At 49.5% G+C, this 22,890-nt stretch overlaps 2 protein-coding genes across 4 annotated transcripts in view; both read left to right on the forward strand.

Annotated features, from left to right (window-relative positions):
* Positions 1–6,633, forward strand: part of PDCD7 (programmed cell death 7) — a 28,642-nt gene extending 22,009 nt beyond the window's left edge. The window contains exon 6 of one of the 2 annotated variants that reach the window (XM_032174670.2): positions 6,509–6,633. The gene's annotated coding sequence lies outside the window, so the exon portion shown is untranslated. Of the gene's footprint in view, positions 1–6,479 lie in introns of both variants that reach the window. The other variant, XM_032174671.2, reaches the window with a different exon arrangement.
* A 15-nt stretch (positions 6,634–6,648) lies between these two features.
* On the forward strand, positions 6,649–21,778 carry UBAP1L (ubiquitin associated protein 1 like). 2 transcript variants are annotated; one of them, XR_004251629.2, is made up of 6 exons: positions 6,649–6,774; positions 10,144–10,722; positions 13,144–13,353; positions 18,578–18,679; positions 19,923–20,139; positions 20,798–21,778. XR_004251629.2 is itself a non-coding variant. In XM_032174672.2 (5 exons), exons 1-5 carry the CDS (start codon positions 6,655–6,657, stop codon positions 20,055–20,057), a joined length of 1,146 nt encoding a protein of 381 aa, XP_032030563.1. In that variant the 5' UTR covers positions 6,649–6,654; the 3' UTR covers positions 20,058–20,388. The 2 variants fall into 2 exon arrangements, 1 of the variants encoding a protein (XP_032030563.1); XM_032174672.2 differs by lacking the exon at positions 20,798–21,778 and having other exon boundaries at positions 19,923–20,388.
* Positions 21,779–22,890: the final 1,112 nt, after the last annotated feature.

Here is a 22,890-nt window from a genome sequence, read left to right on the forward strand (position 1 = left end):
CCACCACCTCAGGCCTCTTCCAGACTTTGCCCACTACCTGCTGAATGGAGTCAGCACTCAGCCTGAAGTTCAAAGTTCTCCCCAGCTCTACCCCAGTCTTCCCTTTCAATCTTGCTTCATACTGCTTCCCAGCACAGACCATCTGCTTAAGTCCAGCCTGCAGATTCCTCTGCTCTCTTGCTCACAGGCTGTTCTCTCACCTTCCAGGGTGAAGGTCAAGTCCCATCTACTTCCTGAAGCTTCTCCAATGCCCATAAGGACTAGACCACTCACCTTCCTTTGGAGAATATTATTACATAATGATCTGTACCTCTAATGTTGTACCTAGCGAGGTGACCCTCATTTTAGAATATTTTCTAACTAGATGATATCTTTACTTTTACTGTAGCCCTTGCCATTCTTTTTTTCTTTTTTTTGAGATGGAGTCTTGCTCTGTCGCCCAGGCTAGAGTGCAGTGGCGCAATCTCGGCTCACTGCAAGCTCCGCCTCCCAGGTTCACGCCATTCTCCTGCCTCAGCCTCTCCGAGTAGCTGGGACTATAGGCGCCCGCCACGGCGCCTGGCTAATTTTTTGGTATTTTTAGTAGAGACGCGGTTTCACCGTGGTCTCGATCTCCTGACCTCATGATCCGTCTGCCTCGGCCTCCCAAAGTGCTGGGATTACAAGTGTGAGCCACCGTGCCCGGCAGCCCTTGCCATTCTTAAGAGATATAGGGCCGGGCGCGGTGGCTCAAGCCTGTAATCCCAGCACTTTGGGAGGCCAAGGTGGGTGGATCACAAGGTGAGGAGATCGAAACCATCCTGGCTAACACAGTGAAACCCCGTCTCTACTAAAAATACAAAAAGTTAGCTGGGCGTGGTGGCAGGCGCCTGTAGGCCCAGCTACTCAGGAGGCTGAGGCAGGAGAATCGCTTGAACGTGGGGAACGGAGCTTGCAGTGAGCAGGAATCACGCCACTGCACTCCAACCTGGGCAATAGAGCAAGACTGTCTTAAGAAAAAAAAAAAAAGAGAGATACAGGCTGGGCATGGTGGCTCACACCTGCAATCTCAGCACTTTGGGAAGTCAAGTTGGGTGGATCACCTGAGGTCACCCCGCCTCTACTACAAATACAAAAATTAGGCCTGGCGCGGCACGCTTGTAATCCCAGCACTTTGGGAGGCCGAGGCGGGCGGATCACAAGGTCAGGAGATCAAGACCACCGTGAAACCCCGTCTCTACTAAAAATACAAAAAATTAGCCGGGCGTGGTGGCGGGCGCCTGTAGTCCCAGCTACTCGGAGAGGCTGAGGCAGGAGAATGGTGTGAACCCGGGAGGCGGAGCTTGCAGTGAGCCGAGATTGCGCCACTGCACTCCAGCCCGGGCAACAGAGTGAGACTCTGTCTCAAAAAATAATAATAATAATAATAAATAAATAAATAAATAAAAATTAGCCAGGTGTGGTGGTGGGCGCCTGTAATCCCAGCTACTCAGGAGGCTGAGACAGGAGAATCGCTTGAACCTGGGAGGCAGAGGTTGCAGTGAGCCTAGAAGATTGCATGCACTACTGCACTCCAGCCTGGGAGACAGAGCGAGAGTCCGTCTCAAAAAAGAAAAAAAAAGATATGTTCCCCAAATCCTCAGTATCCTAGAAGCAAGTGTAGGGCTGAGTAGAAAATACCTATTAGGATGCAGATGCTGGGTGGAAGATGGAGAGAAGGGTGCCCTATACCTGCTAAGTGGACAGACAGTCTCAATAGAACTGTGTCCCTTCCCCGGAGATAGCTCAAAATTCAGATACCTGAAAATGTGAATAATAAATCTGAGAATGCCAAAACTTGCTGAACTTTCCTGTGTCTCCTATAACACCCTTGTACCTCAAAGGTCCTCTGTAAGAACTGGCTGATGGGGCAGATAATTTACTGGTTACAGTGGGACCTTTCTGATTCTGTATTGAAGGCAGCATGGAGAGCCACCTCCTGCTGTGCAGGGAGATCAGCTCTAGGCATGGAGTGGAGAAACCTTTTGAGTCTTATATATAGCAAGACACTGACAAGAGTTGACAGATGGGGCAGGAGAGGAGGGAATTAAGGGATTTGCCTACCTGCTTTCATTTGACCTCTCTGCACTCAGATTATCCACCCTACCTCTCCACATGATGGGAAGGGGATGACTGTAGTGACCCCTAGCAGGGCAGAGCTTTGGGTCATCCTGGTAGGGATGACAGATTGTGTTGAGCCAGAGGCACTTCCTGCTGCAGACTCCCTGATAATCCCTGATTGTTTGCAAAAAGGCAGACTGCGGTCAAGGAGTGTAGATTCAAGTGTATTATTATAGGCAGTCGTGAGCTTAAATTCTGTGTGAATGAGTTTTTTCTTTTTTTCTTTTTTTTTTTTTTTTGAGACAGAGTCTCGCTCTGTCGCCCAGGCTGGAGTACAGTGGTGCCATCTTGGCTCACCTCAACCTCCACCTCCTGGGTTCAAGCGATTCTCCTGCCTCAGCCTCCAAAGTACTTGGGACTACAGGTGCGTGCCACCACGCCCAGCTATTTTTTTTTTTTTTTTTTTTTTTGTATTTTTAGTAGAGACGAGGTTTCACCATGTTGGCCAGGCTGGTCTTGAACTCCTGACCTCAGATGATCCACCCACCTCGGCCTCCCAAAGTGCTGGGATTAGAGGCATTAGCCACCACGCCCGGCCAAGTTTGTTTTTTTGTTTTGTTTTGTTTTGTTTTGTTTTTTGGAGACAGAGTCTCACTCTGTCACCAGGCTGGAGTGCAGTGGCACGATCTCAGCTCACTGCAATCTCCGCCTCCCTGGTTCAAGCGATTCTCCTGCCTCAGCTTCCCGAGTAGCTGGGACTACAGGCGTGCACCACTACGCCTAGCTAATTTTTGTGTTTTTCGTAGAGACGGGGTTTCACCATGTTGGCCAGGATGGTCTTGATCTCTTGACTTTGTGATCTGCCCGCCTCAGCCTCCCAAAGTGCTGGGATTACAGGTGTGAGCCACCGCGCCCGGCCGAGTTTGTTCTTTTTTAAAGGCAACAGACTCAATATTTAATGTAGTTTAAAATACATCAGAAATTAAATTCCTGGCTGTTGTGAGTATTACTAAATGAAGGACAGATACTAGTCTTGATCTAACCCAAAAGGCCAAGAAGTGATGTGTGAATGAGTTCTTAATTCTTGGCTTTCCGGTTTAGTAGATACCGTTGACTAATACTAAGTGACTTTCTGACCAACAGTGAATAAGACTTATAGATGTTCCACATCCTCATCAATGCTTGATATTGTGAAGCTTTTTAATTTTAACCTTAAATTAATGGTTGTATGTTTGTGTAGTGGTATCTCATTGTTTTATTTTGCATTCCCCTGATGACTAATGAAGTTAAACAACTTACCATATTGGCTGTTTGGATATCCTCTTTTGTAAAGTGTATATTAAAAATCTCTTGCCCATTTCTTTTTTTTTTTTTTTTTTTTGAGACGGAGTCTCGCTCTGTCACCCAGGCTGGAGTGCGGTGGCGCGATCTCGGCTCACTTCTCTTGCCCATTTCTTATTGTTTATAAAAGTTCTTTGTATATACTGGATATCAGTCCTTTGTCATATAGATGTGTTGCAAATATCGTCTCCCACTCTGTGATTTGTTTTTGTTTTTGTTTTAACTCTCTTAATGGTGTATTCTGATGAATGGAAGTTTTTTTTTTTTTTTTTTGAGACAGAGTCTCACTCTGTCACCTAGGCTGGAGTACAGTGGTGTGATCTTGGCTCACAGCAACCTCTGTCTCCCAGGTTCAAGCAATTCTCCTGCCTCAGCCTCCCTAGTAGCTGGGATCACAGACTTGTGTCACCATGCCTGGCTAATTTTTGTATTTTTAGTAGAAACAGGGTTTCACCGTGTTGGCCAGGCTGGTCTCGAACTCCCAACCTCAAGCGATCTGCCTGCCTTAGCCTCCCAAAGCACTGGGATTACAGGTGTGAGCCACTGCACCTGGCAGAAGTTTTTAACTTTAATGTAATCCAGTTTATCAGAATTTTCCTTCATGGTTAGTCTCTTTTGGAGTTTTTGTTGTTGTTGTGTTTATTTTATTTATTTATTTATTTATTTGAGACAGCGTCTCATTTTGTTGCCTAGGCTGGAGTGCAACTTGGGCTCACAGCTCACTCATCCTACTGCAGCCTTGTCCTCCCAGGCTTAAGCAATCCTCCTACTTCAGCCTCCCGAGTAGCTGGGGTTACAGGTGTGTGCCACCATACCTGGCTAGTTTTGTATTTTTTTATAGAGATAGGGGTCTTGCTTTGTTGCCCACGCTCATCTCAATCTCCTGGCCTCAACTGATCCTCCTGCTTGGGCCTCTCAAAGTGCTGGGATTATAGGCATAAGCCAATGTGCCTGGCCCGGTAGCCCTTTTGTAACTTAAGAAATGTTTTGACTATTGCGAGGCCATGAATATAGTCTTTCATTTTTATCTTTGAGCTTTATTATTTTACCTTTTACATTTAAATCTACAGTCCACCTGGAATTGATTTTTAGGTATGACATGAGGTAGAGGTCAATATTGTTTTTGTTTGTTTTTTCCCCCAGATGGATATCAAATTAATCCAGAACAATTTATTTAAAAGACTTTCCCTTTCCAACTGTTCTACAGAGCCAATTTTGTCATAAGTCAAAGATTCATGTGTGGATCTGTTTCTGGACTTTCTTTTTTGTCCTATTGGTCTCTTTGTAAGTCTTTAAGTCACTCTCTTCATTCCCATAACTTGAAGGTCTTGCTATCTGATAGTAAAAGTCTTCCACTGTGTTGCTTCTCCAAGAGTCTCTTGGCTTTTCCTGGTCCTTTGCATTTCATTTAATTTTAGAATTAGCTTGCCAATTTCTACCAAAAAAAAAAGGTGATGGAATTTTGATACATGGGATGAATAAATTAATTGGAGGAGAACTGCTATCTTTACAAGATTCAGTTTTACAATCCTTGAACGTGGTATGTTCCTCCATTTAACCAAATGTTTTATAGTTTTCCATGTAGAGGTCTCATACATCTTGTGTTCGATTTAGTCCTAGAGAACTATGCTAATATAAATGGTAACTTTTTAAATTTTCCTTTTTTTGTTGTTTTTTTTTTTTTGAGACAGCGTTTCCCTCTTGTTGCCCAGGCTGGAGTGCAATTGTGTGATCTTGGCTCACTGCAACCTCTGCCTCCGGGATTCAAGCGATTCTCCTGCCTCAGTCTCCCAAGTAGCTGGGATTACAGGCACCCACCACCATGCCCAGCTAATTTTTGTATTTTTAGTAGAGACGGGGTTTCACCATGTTGGCCAGGCTGGTCTCCAACTCCTGACCTCAGATGATCCTCCCACCTCGACCTCCCCAAATGCTGGGATTTGGGATTACAGGTGTGAGCCACTGCACCTGGCCTAAAATGTTCCATTTCTAATAAAAATTTTAGAAAAGTCCATTTACATGATTTACTATTTATATAGAGAGATGTAATTCCTTTTTTTCTTTTTCTTTTTCTTTCTTTTTCTTTTTTTTTGAGACAGCATCTTGCTCCGTTGTCAGGCTGGAGTGCAGTGGCATGATCTCAGCCACTGTGTGATGTGTTAGAGATACTCTTTATTAGTCAAGAAAATTCCCTTCTATTCCTAAGTTGCTGAAAGGGTATGAGTATTGATTTTGTCATGTTTTTTTCTGCATCTATGAAGCTATATAATTATATAATTTTTCATCTTTATTCTGTTGATATTTATCTTTATTCCCATTTATTGATTTGGGAATGTTAAGTCAATCTGTCTTTCCTGAAATAAACTTAACTTGACAGTGTTATATTATTCTACCCGTAATTATTTTTAAGATTTTTTTTGCATCTGTGTTCATGAGAGATTGGTTTCTAATCTTCTTATCAAGTTTGGTATCAAGGTTATGCTAAAAATCAGCCGGGTGCAGTGGCTTACGCCTGTAATCCCAGCATTTTGGGAGGCTGAGGCGGCCGGATCACCTGAGGCCGGGAATTTGAGACCAGCCTGGCCAATGCAGTGAAACCCCGTCCCTACTAAAAATACAAAAATTAGCTAGGTGTGGTGGCGCAAGCCTGTAATTCCAGCTACTTGGGAGGCTGAGGTAGGAGAATCACTTGAACCCAGGAGCTGGAGGTTGCAGTGAGGCAAGATCAGGCTACTGCACTCCAGCCTGGGTGACAGAGTGAGACTTTGTCCCAGAAAAAGTAAAAAAAAAAAAAAAAAAAAAAAAAAAGGTTATGCTAAAATCAAAATGAGTTAGAAAGTATTTCTTACTTTCTTCTTCCCTGGAAGAATTTATGTAAATTAATGCTGTTTGTTTCTTAAACATTTGGGTGACAATTGTTTTGATGAAATGCATTAGAACTAGTTTTGTGGACCACGTTTTGGAAAAAACAGTGGGCTAGAGCATGACTGAAATATGAAATAGTGAATTCCTGTCCGTGTGAATGCTCTTGTTTTTATTCATTTCCTTCCTTTATGCAGCACTGGCCCCCTCACCTTTTCCTTTCCAGCTGTTTGGGGCTCAGCTAAGTGACCACACAGGAGAGCAGTGAGGCCATTTGAGGCCTGAGCCTGGTCCTCAGAACTCGACTCTCTCTCCCTGCCATCAAGCAGCCTGCCCCAGCCCTGCCAGCCATTTCCACACTCCTCTGACAGAATGAATGCCCTCGATGGTGTTCCCTTCAAGTTGCCCAAGGGCTTTGTGATAGGCACAGAGCGTCTCCCTGGGCCAGAATTCAGCATCCCAGCCTGCGGGGAGGTTCTGCTGGGTTCTATGGTAAGTGTGTCTCTGTGTTTCTGTCTTCTGGGTCTGGGTCTGGGGCTGAGTCCATGGGGCCTTGTTCCTTGAATTTAAAGGACAGCTAGCCCTGGCCAACATGGTGAAACCCCGTATCTACTAACAATACAAAAAATTAGCTGGGTGTGGTGACGCGTGCCTGTAATCCCAGCTACTCGGGAGGTGGAGGCATGAGAATCGTTTGAACCCAGGAGGTGGAGGTTGCAGTGAACCGAGATCGTGCCACTGCATTTCAGCCTGGTGACAGAGTGAGACTCCATCTCAGAAACAAATTCAGCACTCTTTTTGGGCCACCGACCTTGTATCCAGCCCCACTGCTTGACCTGGGCACATCTACCAACTCCACCATTGTAATGTCGGAGTGGTACACACTATTTCTGTAAAGTGACATCTTTCAGATACTTAATGGCTTTTCGTATATGCATACCCTTGATGGCCTGGGCAGTTTCACGAGTGTTCTTAAAGTGAACACGAGGATTTGAACCTCTTGATTTGCATGATTTTGTGGGGTTCTCCAGGTCAAATGAATGGTGAACCATTTTGACAGATTACCTCAGGCCACTTAGGGAAAGAGCCGTTTTTGTTTTTTTCAGGGTCTCGCTCTGTCGCCCAGGCTAGATGGAGTGCAGTGGTGCAATCTCAGCTCATTGCAACCTCTTCTAGGGCTCAAGTGATCCTCCCACCTCAGCCTCCCAGGTAGCTAGGACTATAGGCACATGCCACTATGCTTGGCTAATTTTTTTATTTCTTTGTAGAGATGAGATTTCACACCATGTTGCCCGGGCTGGTTTTGAACTCCTGGGCTCTAGTGATCCTCCCACCTTGGCCACCGTAAGTGCTGCAATTACAAGCATGAGCCACTGTGCCTGACCTGCTTTTGTTTTTGTTTTGGGCCTCACTCTGTCGCCCAGGCTAGAGTGCAGTGGCATGAACATGGCTCACTGCAGCCTCAACCTCCTGGGCTCAAGGAAACCTCCCACCTCAGCATCCCAAGAAGCTGAGACTGCAGAAAAGTGTCACCATGCCTAATTTTCATTTTTTTTTTTTTAATTATTTGAGACAGAGTCTCGCTCTGTCACCAGGCTGGAGTGCGGTGGCGCAATCTCGGCTCACTGCAACCTCCGACTACTCGGTTCAAGTAATTCTCGTGCCATAGCCTCCCGAGTAGCTGGGATTACAGGCATGCACCACCAAACCCAGCTAATTTTTTGTATTTTTAGTAGAGACGGGGTTTCACTGTGTTGGCCAGGCTGGTCTTGATCTCCTGACCTTGTGATCCACCCGCCTCAGCCTCCCAAAGTGCTGGGATTACAGGCGTGAGCCACCACACCTGGCCATTTTCAAAATTTTTTGTAGAGGCAAAGTCTCACTATGTTGCCCAGGTGGACTTGAATTCCTGGGCTCAAGCAATCCTCCAGCCTCAGCCTCCCAGTGCTGGCATTACAGATGAGCCACTGTGCCCAGCCTAACACTATTTATTGACCAGAACTTTATCGTTCTCCTATTGCTTGAGATGCTACCCTTATTAGTTACTAAATCCCTATAATATATTAAGGTCTATTTCCGGATTTTCTATTATGTACCTTTAATCTGTCTGTGCCAGTACCATAGTTTTAATTATTGAACTTTTATATTTTAATAGATGGTAGGGCCAGTTCTCCTTATTTATGTTTTTGTCTCCAGAGTTTCTGGCTATACTTTTTCTTTTCTTTTCTTTTCTCTCTTTCTTTCCTTCCTTCCTTTCTTTTCTTTTTTTTTTTCCCTTCCCCTTCCCTTCCTTTCGACAGAGTCTCACTTTATCACCCAGGCTGGAGTGTGCAGTGGTGCAATCCTGGCACATTGCAACCTCCACCTGCCAGGTTCAAGCGATTCTCCTGCCTCAGCCCCCCAAGTAGTAGGGATTACAGTCACGTGCCACCATGCCCAGCTAATTTTTATAGTTTTAGTAGAGGTGGGGTTTTGCCATGCTGGCCAGGCTGGTCTCAAACTCCTGACCTCAGGTGATCCACCTGCCTCAGCCTCCCAAAGTGCTGGGATTACAGGCATGAGCCACTGGGCCTGGCCCTTATATGTTTTTATATGAAGTTTAGAATCATCTTGCTTAGTTCCAAAATCAAGTGTTGGCATTTTATTGGGTCTTGGTATTTTTTTTATCCCTCTGAGTGCTGCTGGCTATTTCTTAGCTTCTTTCTCTCCAAGTATGCCTCATTAGTTCTGAAGTCTTTTTCCCTTCTCTGTCCTTCACAACCTATCTATTTTACTCCAATCTCTAACCATTTATTCTGCACATACTTACAAATGTCCACTCTGGGCCAGGCCTGCCCTGGGCCCTGAAGATACAGAGAGGAACTCAGGGAGTCACACTGGAGCAGCTAACTTATGCTCCTCTCCCCAAGGTAGGGTCATGGGTGAGAGGGAGCGGTGCCTGTGATCTAAGTGTCTGAGTGTCTGTGCCTGTCTTTCTGCCTCACTCCCCCACCCCTAGCCTCTTTCTTCCTTAACTGGCCATGGTAGAACAAATTGCCTTTAAAACTTTTACATATTTTTGATGGAATCTTATGTTGGCTGTTCTTAATTTTAAAGGTAGGGAACAGGAATATTTCATTTTTGCCTCATTTTATAAACTCTAGAGTTAGATTATTTATGTGGACTCCAGATTGCTTTTTTAGGTGGTCTGAAACGAAGTGGAGAAAGCACTACAATCAGGTCCACGGACAGGAAAACCAGCTCAGCCACTCACCGCCAATCTAACTTCTAGCAAACTCAATGTTCTGAGCTCCATTTTCATAATATGGAAATAGGAATGACACTAGACCATACTAAGTAGAGTTCCACAGAGATTAGTGGTTATGACATTTCCAGGACCCCAAAGTAACCTCGGTGGCAGCAAAGGGGCTGCGGACAGGTATCACTCCATAGGGAGGTTTGTCTGCCTGGGCGGGCCTCCAAGGCGGACTACTCACTGGCAAACTGTGCTGGGCTCAGGTGAAAGCTTCTTTGCTAAGAATAAGCTTTACTGGAGAAAATTTTTAAGTAGTTTTTGCTCAACTACATACTGAATGGCAAAGGGATTTAGATGTTGGGTTTCATTACATTTCATTCGATTGACGAATTCATCACTTTGTCATTTATGCCAGTTTGCCATTAAACTGTTATTGGTATCCATCGACCACAGTGTTAGCTAAAACCCAGGGTAGAGTGGGCTGTGATGGAAGCCCGGGGCTCAGAATCTGACGCTGTCCAGGCTTAGAGAGTCTCTGGCTGAATAGGGTCCCCCAGGCCAGGGGTTAGTGTTGTGCCCCCGGGGTCCTGGTTTGCCCCGGGCTTTACATCGCTTTCTTTCCGCAGTACGACTTCAGCCTGGAGAGGACGGCACTCTTCTGGGTGGAGGCCGCCGGCCAGGGACCCAGCCCGTACCAGTGCGGTGACCCGGGGACAGCGTCAGCCCCTCCAGCCTGGCTCTTGCTAGTCAGCCCCGAACATGGGCTGGCGCCTGCGCCTACCACAATCAGAGACCCAGAGGCCGGACACCAGGAGAGGCCGGAGGAGGAGGGTGAGGACGAGGCAGAAGCCTCCTCTGGCAGCGAGGAAGAGCCGGCCCCCAGCAGCCTCCAACCGGGTTCCCCGGCGAGCCCCGGCCCCGGCCGTCGCCTGTGCTCGCTGGACGTGCTGCGCGGCGTGCGGTCGGAGCTGGCAGGAGCGCGGCGGCGGCTCTCCGAGGGGAAGCTGGTTGCCCGGCCCCGCGCCCTCCTGCACGGCCTCCGCGGCCACCGCGCGCTAAGCCTGTGCCCAAGCCCCGCGCCGTTCCCCAGGTCCACATCACCCCCGGGGCCCGCGCCCCAGCACCCCGCTGCCCCCGCGTCGCCCCCGCGGCCCTCCACGGCAGGCGCCATCCCCCCGCTGCGGAGCCACAAGCCCACGGTCGCGGTAAGGATTCTGCCCGCCCCTCCAAGGCCGCCAATCAGCAGCCCAGGCCCCATAATCTGGGTGTCCAGCCCGGCCCGCAGCCTCGGTCCCCTGCTCCGCGCGCTCCTGCATCCTCCCTTGACCTGCTCCCACCTGGGCCTGTACTGTGTTGTCCTCCGGCGGCCCTTTGACAAGAGTAGAGTAGTCCCTGCTCAGAAGCCCCCATTCCCCGCGTTTCCCACTGTGCCTGCCTTGCTTTTTTTTTTTTTTTAGAGCGCAGGTCATAGTGGTTTTAATTATCCAGGACCTGTCAGTCTCTTCTAACCGAGGTTGAGCTCTTTTAGGGCAGGGACTGGATCGCACTGATTTTTGTTTCCAGAGCACCCAGCTGCCGACTTGACCCATAGGGGGCGCTCAGTGGATGTCTGTTGAATTGATGAACGCAACGCAAATCTAGGGCTTCCCACTGGGTGAGGTTTGCTATAAGCTGGGGGAGCTGGAGGCTCAATCAAGGAATATCCAATGCACAGTTACTTCCTGCCAGACACTGGGTTTGGGAATGTCAAAACCACAGGACATGGAGAGTTGGCCAAGAGGGTGTGAGACCAGGCCCTGAACTGTATAGCGAGATCAGGTGTTGAGGGAGCATCAGGGCTGCAACAGGCTTCCAGAAGGCTTCAGGATGGAGGAAGTGAACCCTGAAGAGCAGGGAGAAGTGACCCTACAGTGAAACCACAGAAGCTTAAGCCTCAGTCTCCTCCCTTTGTCTCTTCCAAGGCCTTGTGCCCAATTTTGTATTCATAATTGTGTGTTCTTTTTCTGTGAGGTGCCTTCCAAATTATATAAGTATCAGACTCCACAAAACATGGGGTGGGTCAGGATTGGCAGCAGAAGGTGGCAGCGGGGCACAGCTTTCTGCCCCCCAGCAGCCCCACAGTCAGGCCAGGAGATGCTGCAGAATAAGGCCAAGGTAGAATTCAATCTGAAAGACAGAGACCTGAGGTCTGGTTTCTTACATGCACCGGCTTGTGACCTTAGGCAAGTCACTGAACCACCCCTTCTCTACCTGCACAGTGAGCCAGCAACCCTTCACACAGTTGTTGCATACATAGTAGAGAAGAGGCTCTGTAAGCGGGATGAGCCATGCCCACATCCAAGACCAGATGCCGATGCCAGGATGGCTCTTCCCTGGCCAAGATGAATTTAACTCTCACAACAACCCTGTGAGGGTGGGACAGTATTCTGTAGATGATGGAAATGAGGCACAGAGTGGCGAAGAATCTTTTTCAAAGACACAAGAGTAGACTCGTCTCCTAAACTTTGATGTTCTCCACCCTGGAGGTAATAAAGGGTAGACCCTAGGGTGAGGTCGTGGCAGGGAGAGCCCTGAGAAGATGCGTATGGGGGGAGAATTCATGTGTGTTACACATACACTCCAGCCCAGGAGCCAGGCAGCAGCTGTGTTTTCCTTGGGAGGAGGGGACAGGATGAAACGTTCAGGGCTGGCAGAGAGGTACTTCCTCATGGGAGAAGGTTCGGGGCGACGCTGGCCAAACCAATTGAAATGCCTTCAAGTCACCCTCCTTAATCCAGGGTCTGTTTCGGTTTCTCCAGCACCACAACCGAAGGGCTGGTGTGCCCAGTTCCTTCCCTGCTCCATGCCCTGCCAAACCCCAGCCCAACCAAACTCAAGAAGGAGGGCCTGGTTGAGAAGACCTAGCCCTGCTCCTCCCTCACCAAGGTGTGGGGCAAAAAACCTAAGTAGGGTTGAGGTACCAAGCGTGTGTTGCTTAATCTGGTCATTAACGTTTCTGAACCTTGATTTCAATGTCTATAAAATGGGATAGTAGAATGGACCTCATATTTCTTTCACTAGTCACTTTCCTGACATTGTTTTTTTTTTTTTTTTTTTGAGACAGAGTTTCGCTGTTATTGCCCAGGCTGGAGTGCGATGGTGCGATCTCTGCTCACTGCAACCTCTGCCTCCCGGGTTCAAGTGATTCTCCCGCCTCAGCCTCCCAAGTAGCTGGGATTACAGGCATGTGCCACCACGTCCAGCTAATTTTGTATTTTTTAATAGAGGCAGGGTTTCACCATGTTGGTTGGGCTGGTCTCGAACTCCTTACCTCAGGTGATCCACCTGCCTTGGCCTCCCAAAGTGTTGGGATTACAGCCGTGAGCCACCGCACCCAGCCCCTCACATTGTCTTATTTAAGTCTCCTAACAGTCCTATGAAGTAGCTTAGGGATTGCCCTCATTTTTCATATGAGTATACTGAGTAAGCATTAGAGAGCTGGGGTCTGCAGGACTCTAAGCCCTCCATAATATTAGCCCCTCCACACTGTACGGAAGATGGTACATAAAGGCATTTTTTTAAATGTCCAGCCCAACTGAGTGTCACTTCCTGTGGTAACTGACATGTCCAGTCTGTCTGTATTTCAGTCCCTCAGCCCGTACACCTGTCTGCCACCTCTTGGGGAGGCACCCCAGCCTCTCAACCCCCACAAGTCACACCCTGATACTGCGGCTGACCTGCTGTCCGCCCTGAGCCAGGAGGAGCAAGACCTCATTGGGCCAGTGGTCGCCCTGGGATATCCCCTGCGAAGGGCCATCATAGCTCTGCAGAAGACAGGGAGGCAGAGCCTGAGCCAGGTGAGTTGGGGGGCCCAGAGCTGATGAGCTGTGATGCTGGAGCCAGGTGAGTGGCCACACGATTTTCACCTTTTGAGCTGTGACATAGGTCCAACAACAGCATCAGCCAACCCCACAGCTCTGGAGCATCTATGGCCCCTCAGGGTTGTCCTAAGTGGAGCTGAGATGGTCAGGCCTTTATACCCCTGCCTCAGTCAGTCATTGCATGTCGGAAGGGGGTGACCTGAGGTAAGTGGATCTCTGCAGTTAAGGTAATCCCTGAAGGGGCAGACAACTGAAGAGTGTCTCCCAGCTCTCCCAGCATCTGGGGCAGTAAGTCCTGCAGTGAAAGGGTATGTGGATGGAACATCACAGAGTCTACCACACCCAGGTTCTACTCACCCATGTTCTATTCTTCTAATAGAGTTCACTCTATTGGAAGTATGGTGGAGACTCACGATGACACTTCAAGCACAGCACTCTGAGCCACGCTATTATTTGGAAGCAGGTCTTGACCCTTGATACAAGCCAAGAATGTAAGAGCACCTGCAGAGGAGTGAGGGCCCCCAAAGTGCCTAAAAAGAGGTGCTAGTGGCAAGATACCTGGGAGAAGAAGTGGTATGAGTGTTATAGGGGTGTTTCTGTCATCTCTTTCTGTGTAACAAACTACCCCGAAACTTAGTGGCTTGAGACAACCATTTATTTGCTTATGATTCTCTGGATTGGCAGTTTTAAGGTGGACTCAGCTAGGGGGTTCTTCTGCTCATCTCACCTGCAGTCTCATGTGGCTACAGTTTGGTGACTTACTTGGGGCTGAATGATCTAAGATGGCCTCATTCACTGGGTGGTGATACTTGTCAGCTGGGCCACATATTTCCAGCAAGCCACCCTACTGGGTTCCAAGAGTAAGGCCTCTTGAGGCCTCTTGAGGCCTTGGCTGAAATTGTACATAGTCACTTCCGCCTCATTCTATTGGTCAAAGCATGTTGTTGACCCCTCCAGACTTACACAGGGGAAAAATAGATTCCACCTCTTGGTGGGAGAGACTGGAAAAAATTTTATGATCATTCTCAATCTACCACAAGGAGGTTCCAGTGATCAAGAAAGGCTTCATGGAGATACCAAGCATTGAGCGGGACTTCAAGGATGGATAAGATCTGATGCTGAAGGAAGGAGAAGGGGTGATATTCCAGGAGGGAAGGACAGTGTGAATAAAGGAGTGGAGGTGGGAAGGAAGTGCTTGGGAGGCCCAGATCTGACCAGTCTTGTTGGAGGAGAGGGTGCATGAGGCAGGCTGGTAGGAGATGAGAAAAAGAGAATTGGGGATAGATTTAGGGGTCTTGAAGGCTGGCCTGAGAATTTGATAAATGACCCAATAGGTAAAAGGAGGCATGGAAGGATTGTAAGTAGGGTCAGGAGATGACACTGAATGCCATTGCCTACACCCCTATGTCCCCACCTGAAAGTAACATCCCTCGTTGTGTGGTTTTCTAAACATCAGGACTCTTCATGGTTTGATAGCTGGTCCCAGGGTAGCTGGCACTTTTCATTTTTCTCCCATTCCTGCCCCACCACCATCAGAAGGCTTGGACACCTCCATCATCACTGATGAGTACTGAATGTTGGGTCCCTGCGGTCCAGGGCTGCCTGCTCCTGCCAGGGGGAATGGCAGAAGGAAAGTGACTTTCTTTTTTTTTTTTTGAGACAGAGTTTCGCTCTGTCCCCCACCCAGGCTGGAGTGCAGTGGCGCAATCTCGGCTCACTGCAAGCTCTGCCTCCCGGGTTCATGCCATTCTCCTGCTTCAGCCTCTCCGAGTAGCTGGGACTACAGGCGCCCGCCACCACGCCTGGCTAATTTTTTGTATTTTTAGTAGAGACGGGGTTTCACCGTGGTCTTGATCTCCTGACCTCGTGATCCGCCCGCCTCGGCCTCCCAAAGTGCTGGGATTACAAGCGTGAGCCACCGCGCCCAGCCGGAAAGTGACTTTCAAACGGGAGCCAGGGTGGGGCTGGGCAAATGCACCTGGTCCCCTTGCCCACCCACTCCTGCTTCTACTCTACTCTGGGTTCATCAGTTCATACCCTGTCCTGGAGGAGAATTTCCAACATAGTGACCCCCATGTGGCTAAAATGGCAGGGAGGGGTGCTAACATTTATTGAACATTTTCTTGCATGAATCTCTCTCTCTGAGGGTATTCAGTTAGGTCTTCTCAATTCTGCAAGGTTGCTATTACATTATGACCACTTTGCAGATGAGGAAACTGAGGCCAGGGAAGTTCATACAGCCAGTCAATGGCAGCACTGGGGTTGAGGCCGGCTGGTCTGACTCTGCATCTTGGTTGCACAATGCCTTTTATCTCATTTTCTGTGTGAGAACCTCCTAGGACAGCACCACAGGTGGATCTGAGATTTAAGAGCAGATCTAAAGTCACGCCTACCTTCGGATGATACTGAAAAGCCAGAGTCCTGGCCAAAAAGCTGGCCAGGAGGGCTGTGAGGGGCCAGGTGCACAGTGGGGCTCTGACATGCCTCCCCAGTCCCTTCAGGCCCTGTGACAAGGCTGAAGTCTCAGGCCATCACTCTGGGGGTCTGAAGATGAGTCAGAGCCAGCCTGGGGCCCTGGCCTCCCAGTGGGTGAGCTGGAAGGATTTCACTGCATTGGGAACATTGTGTTTCCAGCTATAGACTGGCCACCTGCCTGGCCCCCTGGATCTCTGGGTGGCCTTCCCCAGTGGGCACTCAGGAGCCAGGCCCCAAGGGGTGGGTCTGAGGGCCCTTTGGATGACTTCATCTATCCTCCCCCACCAAGTTAGTATTTCTGTCTGTTCTGTGAAGTCCTGGTAACTGAACAAGCCCTTTGGGTTCAGATTCCTTCTCCCACTGAAAGCCGCATATTGCAGTAAATCCTTTTTGGCCAAGATAAATGACAGATGGCCCAGGAGGAAGGGCATCAGATGACAGAGACAGAGCAGCTAGAAGACTCAGGGAGAGAAGAAGATACAAAATAAATTGTGCAGCACTCCTTTCCTTCCACAAGGCTTGATGTGCCCACACTGCCTCCCTGCAGGACAGGCATGGGTGCCACATGAGGGTCCACAGGCCAGGCCCCCTCTTTTGCCTCAGTTTCCCAGTTCACAGGGTGGAGGAGGAATATGTGTTTGGAACCAGTGACTTCTGGGGGCCCCCTCCTGTGGCCTGAAGGTGACATCCTCACTCACCTGGGGGCCTGAGGCAAGCCTGATAGCTTCTACAGTCCTGCAGGCCCAAAAGCTAACCAAGCAGCAGAACCTTTGCAAATGAAGACTCTCAGGGCTTATCCTGAGATAAGTCACCCCAGTCAGTGGATCTGGGGTGGACCCAGGGGCCTTTAATTTTAGAAAATTTGCAGATGGGTCTGATATTCACTGTGGCATAGTATAGATCAAGGTCAGCTGTCCCCATTCACTGATTCTTAGTCTTGGGTGCACATTAGAATCACCTGGAGGGCTACAGGGAAAAAATTCCAATGCTCAGGCTACACCCCAGACCAATTATATCGTAACCTCTGAAGGTGAGGCCCAGACATCAGTAATGTTTAAAGTTCCCAAGGTGGTTGCAATAAGCACTGAGACTGAGAACCATTGCTATGGATGAGCCAAAAGGTGGAGGCAGCGTCCACCATCCATCCTTGCCCGCCCTCCTTCTGAAGGTGAAGCTTTCACCTTTGGAAACCCTGTCCTCCACCAAGACAGCTCAAAGCCCTTCCTCTAGCAGCTGATCCCTCTGATGGACAAGGCATTAAGTGACAGGTTACATAATTGGGGGCCTAGTCCTGGGACCCTGGACAAGGCAGCTGCCTTGCCTGAACATCAGTTTCCTCAACTGTGGAAGGAGGGCATGGGTGCATGGTTTTTAAAACGTGCTCAGAGCAGGTCTAGCTGTACTGGGCAGTACCTCAGGCAGGAGCACTCGACTCCGGGCCCCCATGCCCCTGGCCCTGGTTCTCTCAGAGCAGCTCTAATCTTAGCCTGTTACTGCTGAAGCCTCTTTGTGCTAAGACAAACAATTCAGGAGCCAAAAACAATTTGGAAACTGTTAGTCTAGATGATCTGCACTTTCATCCCAGCTCTGAAGGTCTACGGAAACCCCACTCTCCCTTCTCCACATATACTCATAATTCCTGTGGTCTGGAGCCTTCATTTGGCACCTACACCCTATAAATCCTGCTTTGATTTGCCTGGCACTGATGTGGTCCTGTATCTGGTTTATCTCCCCAACTAAGCTGTGAGTTCCTTGAAGGCAGGTCTTCATTCGTTTTATAAACACAGCACACATTTATTGAGCTCCTTCTGCCACCATGCTGGATGCTGGGGACACTGGTGAATGAGACTGACACAGCCCCTCCCTCATGGAGCAAAAACTTCGTGGATGAGAAAGATTGAGTGAAGCAATTACAAAGTTATATGTGCTGTAATAGGGAAGCACAGGGTGCTATGGGGGCATGAGGGACGGCACCCAGGAAGACAGAAGGGGCAGGAAGCTTCCCAGGGACAGGGAAGGAGGCCGGCCTTGGCTGAGGGAGCTGCATCTGCAGAGACCTGGAGGGTGAGGGAGGGGCCAAGGCTATAGACAGGGAGCAGACCTTTGAGCCCTGCCTGGTAAGGAGCCAGCATTTTATCCTGGGCCCCTGATGACATAACCGTGGGGTGACCTGAACAGTTTTTCCTACCTGTGGAATCCTCCTCTTTGCCTACCCCGTACCCCTTCTCCAGCACTGGTGCAGGAGTTGCATAGTAGTGGCTCAGGAGTCCTGGATGAGAGAGATGCGTCTGGGGGTACAGTAGGGGTGCACAGGTGTGGACGGATGAAGAGGCACCTTCACACGAATGGGTGCTCCCAGGCAGGGGTGGGTGGTGCATAAATGTTGAATTGTGTTGGGTGGTAGGTGGGATGTCTGTGTTTGAAGCCTGTCCTCCCCACCTAGGTTCTATGAGCACCCTAGCCCACCCTGACAGCCCTTTTCCTGGAGTCCAGCCCCCAACTTGGCATAGTTGGTGAAGACCCATTTTCCGCCTGTCCCCAGGCACTCAGAGAAAGCCTCTATCCCCCTTCTGTGGGTTCACGGGATCTCTGGGCCCACACTGCAGGTGGTGGCTTGCCCTGTTGCCTGGCCCTCAGCTCAGGCCCTTGGAGTGCCTCTCTGCCCTGTCTGCTGTCCCTGCTGCTCCTCTTACCCTCCCTCCCTCTCTGCCCCCTTCCGTCCCAGTTTCTCAGCTACCTCAGTGCCTGTGACCGCCTGTTACGTCAGGGATATGAGGAAGGCCTGGTGGACGAGGCCATGGAGATGTTCCAGTTCTCTGAGAGCCAGGTCAGCAGGGCTTCCTGCCAGGGATCCAGGGGATGGAAGGGATGGGGGTGTACCTAGGAGCCCGGTGTGCAGGGCCACACCAGTTCTCAGAGTCAGCCTGTGGGTCCAGCCTGTGGGTCCGTCAGAAGATTGCCTGACTCCTCAGCTCTGAGGAGGAGATGGCCCAGGGAGCTACAGCAGGGACAAAGGCGAGAGGCACAGAGGGAGATCAGGAAGAGATGGGACGGGGACAGGAGGCAGAGAGCAGCAGGGTCTTTTCTTTCTTAGACTCAGTCAACACAGCCTCTATAACTAAATGGCCACTCTTTGTTGGACACCCAGATAGGAGCCATGGGCAGCACAAAGATGCACGACCTCTCTACTTGGGGAGCGTGCCGCCTACCCCAAGTGCATGCAGCTGTAGGCCCAATAGTCACATCTTGTTTTTTGAGACTGAGTCTCACTCTATTGCCCAGGCTGGAGTGCAATGGCACGATCTTGGCTCACTGCAACCTCTGCCCCCAAGGTTCAAGCAATTCTCCCGCCTCAGCCTCCCAAGTAGCTGGGATTACAGGCGCCTGCCACCATGCCCCACTAATTTTTTTTTTTGTATTTTCAGTAGAGACGGAGTTTCACAATGTTGACCAGGCTGGTCTTGAACTCCTGACCTCAAGTGATCCGCCCGCCTCGGCCTCCCAAAATGCTGGGATTACAGGCGTGAGCCACCGCGCCCGGCCCCAATGTTCACTTCTAAGTGCCCCATGGCAGAGCAGCTCTTCACAGAGGCTGAAGGAGACAGGGGGTTGGGTGAGGCCCCGAGGAGAGAGTGAGCAGAGGTGGGGAAGTTTCAAGCCCCGGGATCGGAGGGGAAGGAAGGTGCAGGCTGCGCTGTGAGACCTCCACAGTGTTCAGGGCATGGGCAGGGACCTTGGGCTGTTTGTGCTCCAGGTGCCAGTGTACAGTCTGCCCCGCTCCTGCCCTAGCAGAAAGTTGACAGTGAGTGGGAGGAGTGGGAAGAGAGTCAGGACAGAGCCCGTGGCCAGGATGGGGCCTTCTTTCCTTGGCAGAGGAAGGGAGGTCAGAACCTACATCACCCTACAGGTACAGAAAAGTGGCAGGTGCGGCCCAGGATCAGGCTCACGTGGCCTGGGGGGAGCCACAGCTTTTTGGGACGAGGTGCAGTAGGCACTGGAGCTGGGGCTCCCCATGGCTGAGGCCAGGCCCAGCAGAGCCCCCAGCACCATCCCTGTCTCCTCTTCCTCAGGCAGGGGAGTTCCTGCACCTCTGGGAGCAGTTCAGTGACATGGGCTTCCAGCAGGACCGGATCAAAGAGGTGCTGCTGGTCCATGGCAACCGCCGAGAGCAAGCCCTGGAGGAGCTGGTGGCCTGTGCCCAGTGACCATGAGGCACTCCATGATGCCTGGGCATCCAGGCCCAGTGCCAGACCTGGTGACTCATCCTAACTGTATTATTAAAACCAAGTAAGAGTAACAAAGTGATGCATGCTTATTGTAAAAATACAAATAATACCAAGGGTGACAGTTAACAGCAGCAGAAACTGCTGAAAGAGTTGAAATAGTTGCCTCTGCAGAGGGGCAGATGGGAGAGCCAGACGGGGGGCTATGTTCTTCATGCATGCCTGTGAAACCACCTGATTTGACTCTTTACACTGTGTACATTAGTAACCTGGATTTTAAGAAAACTAAATAAATAATGGGCAGTTCTTTTGAGTCCTGTAGGCGCCTGGTCTTGGTGTGGAAAGAACATCAAACTGTAGGTCAGAAGACCTCATTTCTGATTTTAGGTCTGCTGATGTCTGGGTCAAGGCCTTGTTGGGCCTCAGTTTCCCTAGGAAAAGTAGAGAGATCTGACCAGGTCAAAAGCTTCCAGGCCTGGCGGCTATCCATAAGAATCCTTGGGGTGTTTATTCAAGAGTCCCAGGCCCCACCCTCGTATATTCTGATTCAGAAAGCCCAGCTTGGCAGCCCCCAGGAATCTGTTTTGTTTTATGTAAGAAGATCTCTGGGGATTCTTTACTACATAACAGGCCTATGGCCAGTGTGTGTGTCTTTCAGCCAGTCTGGGGCCCCTTCTGCTCTGACAATCTGTGATCGTATGACAGTCTTTCCTCATTTGCAGGGTGGGGAGGTTGCGACCAGAGTTGTCTCCAGTCACCCAAGGCCTATCGTTCAGAAGTCCCCAAGGATTGAGGGGACCAGTTGCTGGAGCAGCCCATAACTCAAGCAAGCAGAGGCCAGGGGCCAAGACTCTGGTGCCTCTGTCCTCCCCAGCCGGCCCTGCGCAAAGACCTGCAACAATTACCGCAGAATCAAAACATCTCAGCCCCCTCCACCCTGCAAACAGGGCTGGACCTGGAACTGAGAGGCCTATAAAAAAAAAACGAACAACTTCCACGTTTCTCAGGGCTTCAACCCCAGAGACTCATCTGAATGCGTAATGGGGACTTCTGCAGGCCTACACACAGCAAGCTTGGAACTAGAACCAGGTCTCCAGAGGCCCAATAGCCCCTCGGTGGTTTCCACTAAGTCTCAATGCCTGCCAACTTGAAATCACAATAAAAATATTCTTTGGCCTTAAAACTTGCCTTGAATAACTTTCAGGCAGCACAAAACTATTAGAGAAAATGGGCAAGATGTTGTAAAGTTGGAAATATGTCTGTCTGTTGCCAAAAGTAAAACTACACTTGAAAGAGACAGTAAAATTAAAGTTCAATTTCTAAGATGCAATGTTAGGTCCAAAGCTATTTATGTTCTGATTAAGGTAACCTGGCCTTGGTCCACCACTTTACTAAGTCCCCTTGATTAGAGGCGACCAATTGACAGGCCCATCCATTATTCCTATCTTTCTCCCACATGCCCCAAATCTGCCCATCCCTAGCAAACTGTTGCTTGATTAAAAATGTGACATCTGGCCAGGTGCGGTGACTCACCCGTGTAATCCCAGCACTTTGGGAGGCCGAGGTGGGCAGATCATTTGAGGCCAGGAGTTCGAGACCAGCCTGGCCAACATGGCAAAACCCCATCTTTACTAAAAATACAAAAATTGGCCAGGTGTGATGGTGCATACCTGTAATCCCAGCTACTCGGGAGGCTGAGACGGGAGGAGAGCTTACACCCGGGAGGTGAAGGTTGCAGTGAGCCAATATCATCCCACTGCACTCCAGCCTAGGCAATAGAGCGAGACCCTGTCTAGAAAAAAAAAAAAAAAAATTTGGGTGGCTGAGGCAGGTGAATCACCTGAGGTCAGGAGTTCGAGACCAGCCTGGCCAAGATGGTGAAATGCCATATCTACTAAAAATACAAAAAAAAATTAGCCTGGCATGCTGGTGGGTGCCTGTAGTCCCAGCTACTCAGGAGACTGAGGCAGGAGAATTGCTTGAACCTGGGAGGCAGAGGTTGCAGTGAGCTGAGATCAAACCATTGCACTCTATCCTGGGCGGCAGAGTGAGACTCTGTCTAAAAACAAAACAAAAAAACATTTAGCCAGGTGTGGTGGTGCATGCATGTAGTCCCAGCTACTTGGAAGACTGAAGTGGGAGGATCACCCAAGCCTGGGAGGTTGAGGCTGCAGTGAGTCAAGATTATGCTACCACACTCCAGCCTGGGCAACAGTTTGAGACTCTGTCTCAAAAAGAATAAAAATGGCCTTGCATGGTGGCTCATGCCTGTAATCCCAGCACTTTGAGAGGCCGAGGCAGGTGGATCACAAAGTCAAGAGTTCAAGACCATCCTAGCCAACATGGTGAAACCCCATCTCTACTAAAAATACAAAAGTCATCTGGGCTTGGTGGCACATGCTTGTAGTCCCAGCTACTCGGGAGGCTGAGGCAGGAGAATCGCTTGAACCCAGGAGGCAGAGGTTGCAGTGAGCCAAGATTGAGCCACTGCACTCCAGCCTGGCAACAGAACAAGACTCCGTCTCAAAAAAAAAAAAAAAAAAAAAAATTAGACATTAGAGACAGGAAGGTTGCTTGAGTTTGAGGTTATAGTGAACTACCACAGTGCCACTGCACTCCATAGTGAGATTCTGCCTCCAAAAAAAAAGGAGAGACATCAGTGGGCAAATTGTTCATTTAAAATATTTTTTAGGAGGTACAAGAGTGTGGTAGTTAGGGGCACGAACTCTGAAGTCAGATGTGGGCTGAAACTACAGCTTTAGCACTAACCAGCTATGTGACCTTTTGAACATCACATAGCCTCTCTGTGCCTCAG

This window comes from Hylobates moloch, unplaced genomic scaffold, assembly GCF_009828535.3.
Source record: "Hylobates moloch isolate HMO894 unplaced genomic scaffold, HMol_V3 SCAFFOLD_14, whole genome shotgun sequence".
NCBI lineage: Eukaryota > Metazoa > Chordata > Mammalia > Primates > Hylobatidae > Hylobates > Hylobates moloch.

Coding starts and splice junctions, on each gene's coding strand:
- UBAP1L (XM_032174672.2), top strand. CDS start 6,655: ATGAATGCCCTCGATGGTGTTCCCTTCAAGTTGCCCAAGGGCTTTGTG. Junction 6,775..10,143: donor AGGTTCTGCTGGGTTCTATG/GTAAGTGTGTCT, acceptor TTCTTTCCGCAG/TACGACTTCAGCCTGGAGAG. Junction 13,354..18,577: donor GGAGGCAGAGCCTGAGCCAG/GTGAGTTGGGGG, acceptor CTTCCGTCCCAG/TTTCTCAGCTACCTCAGTGC.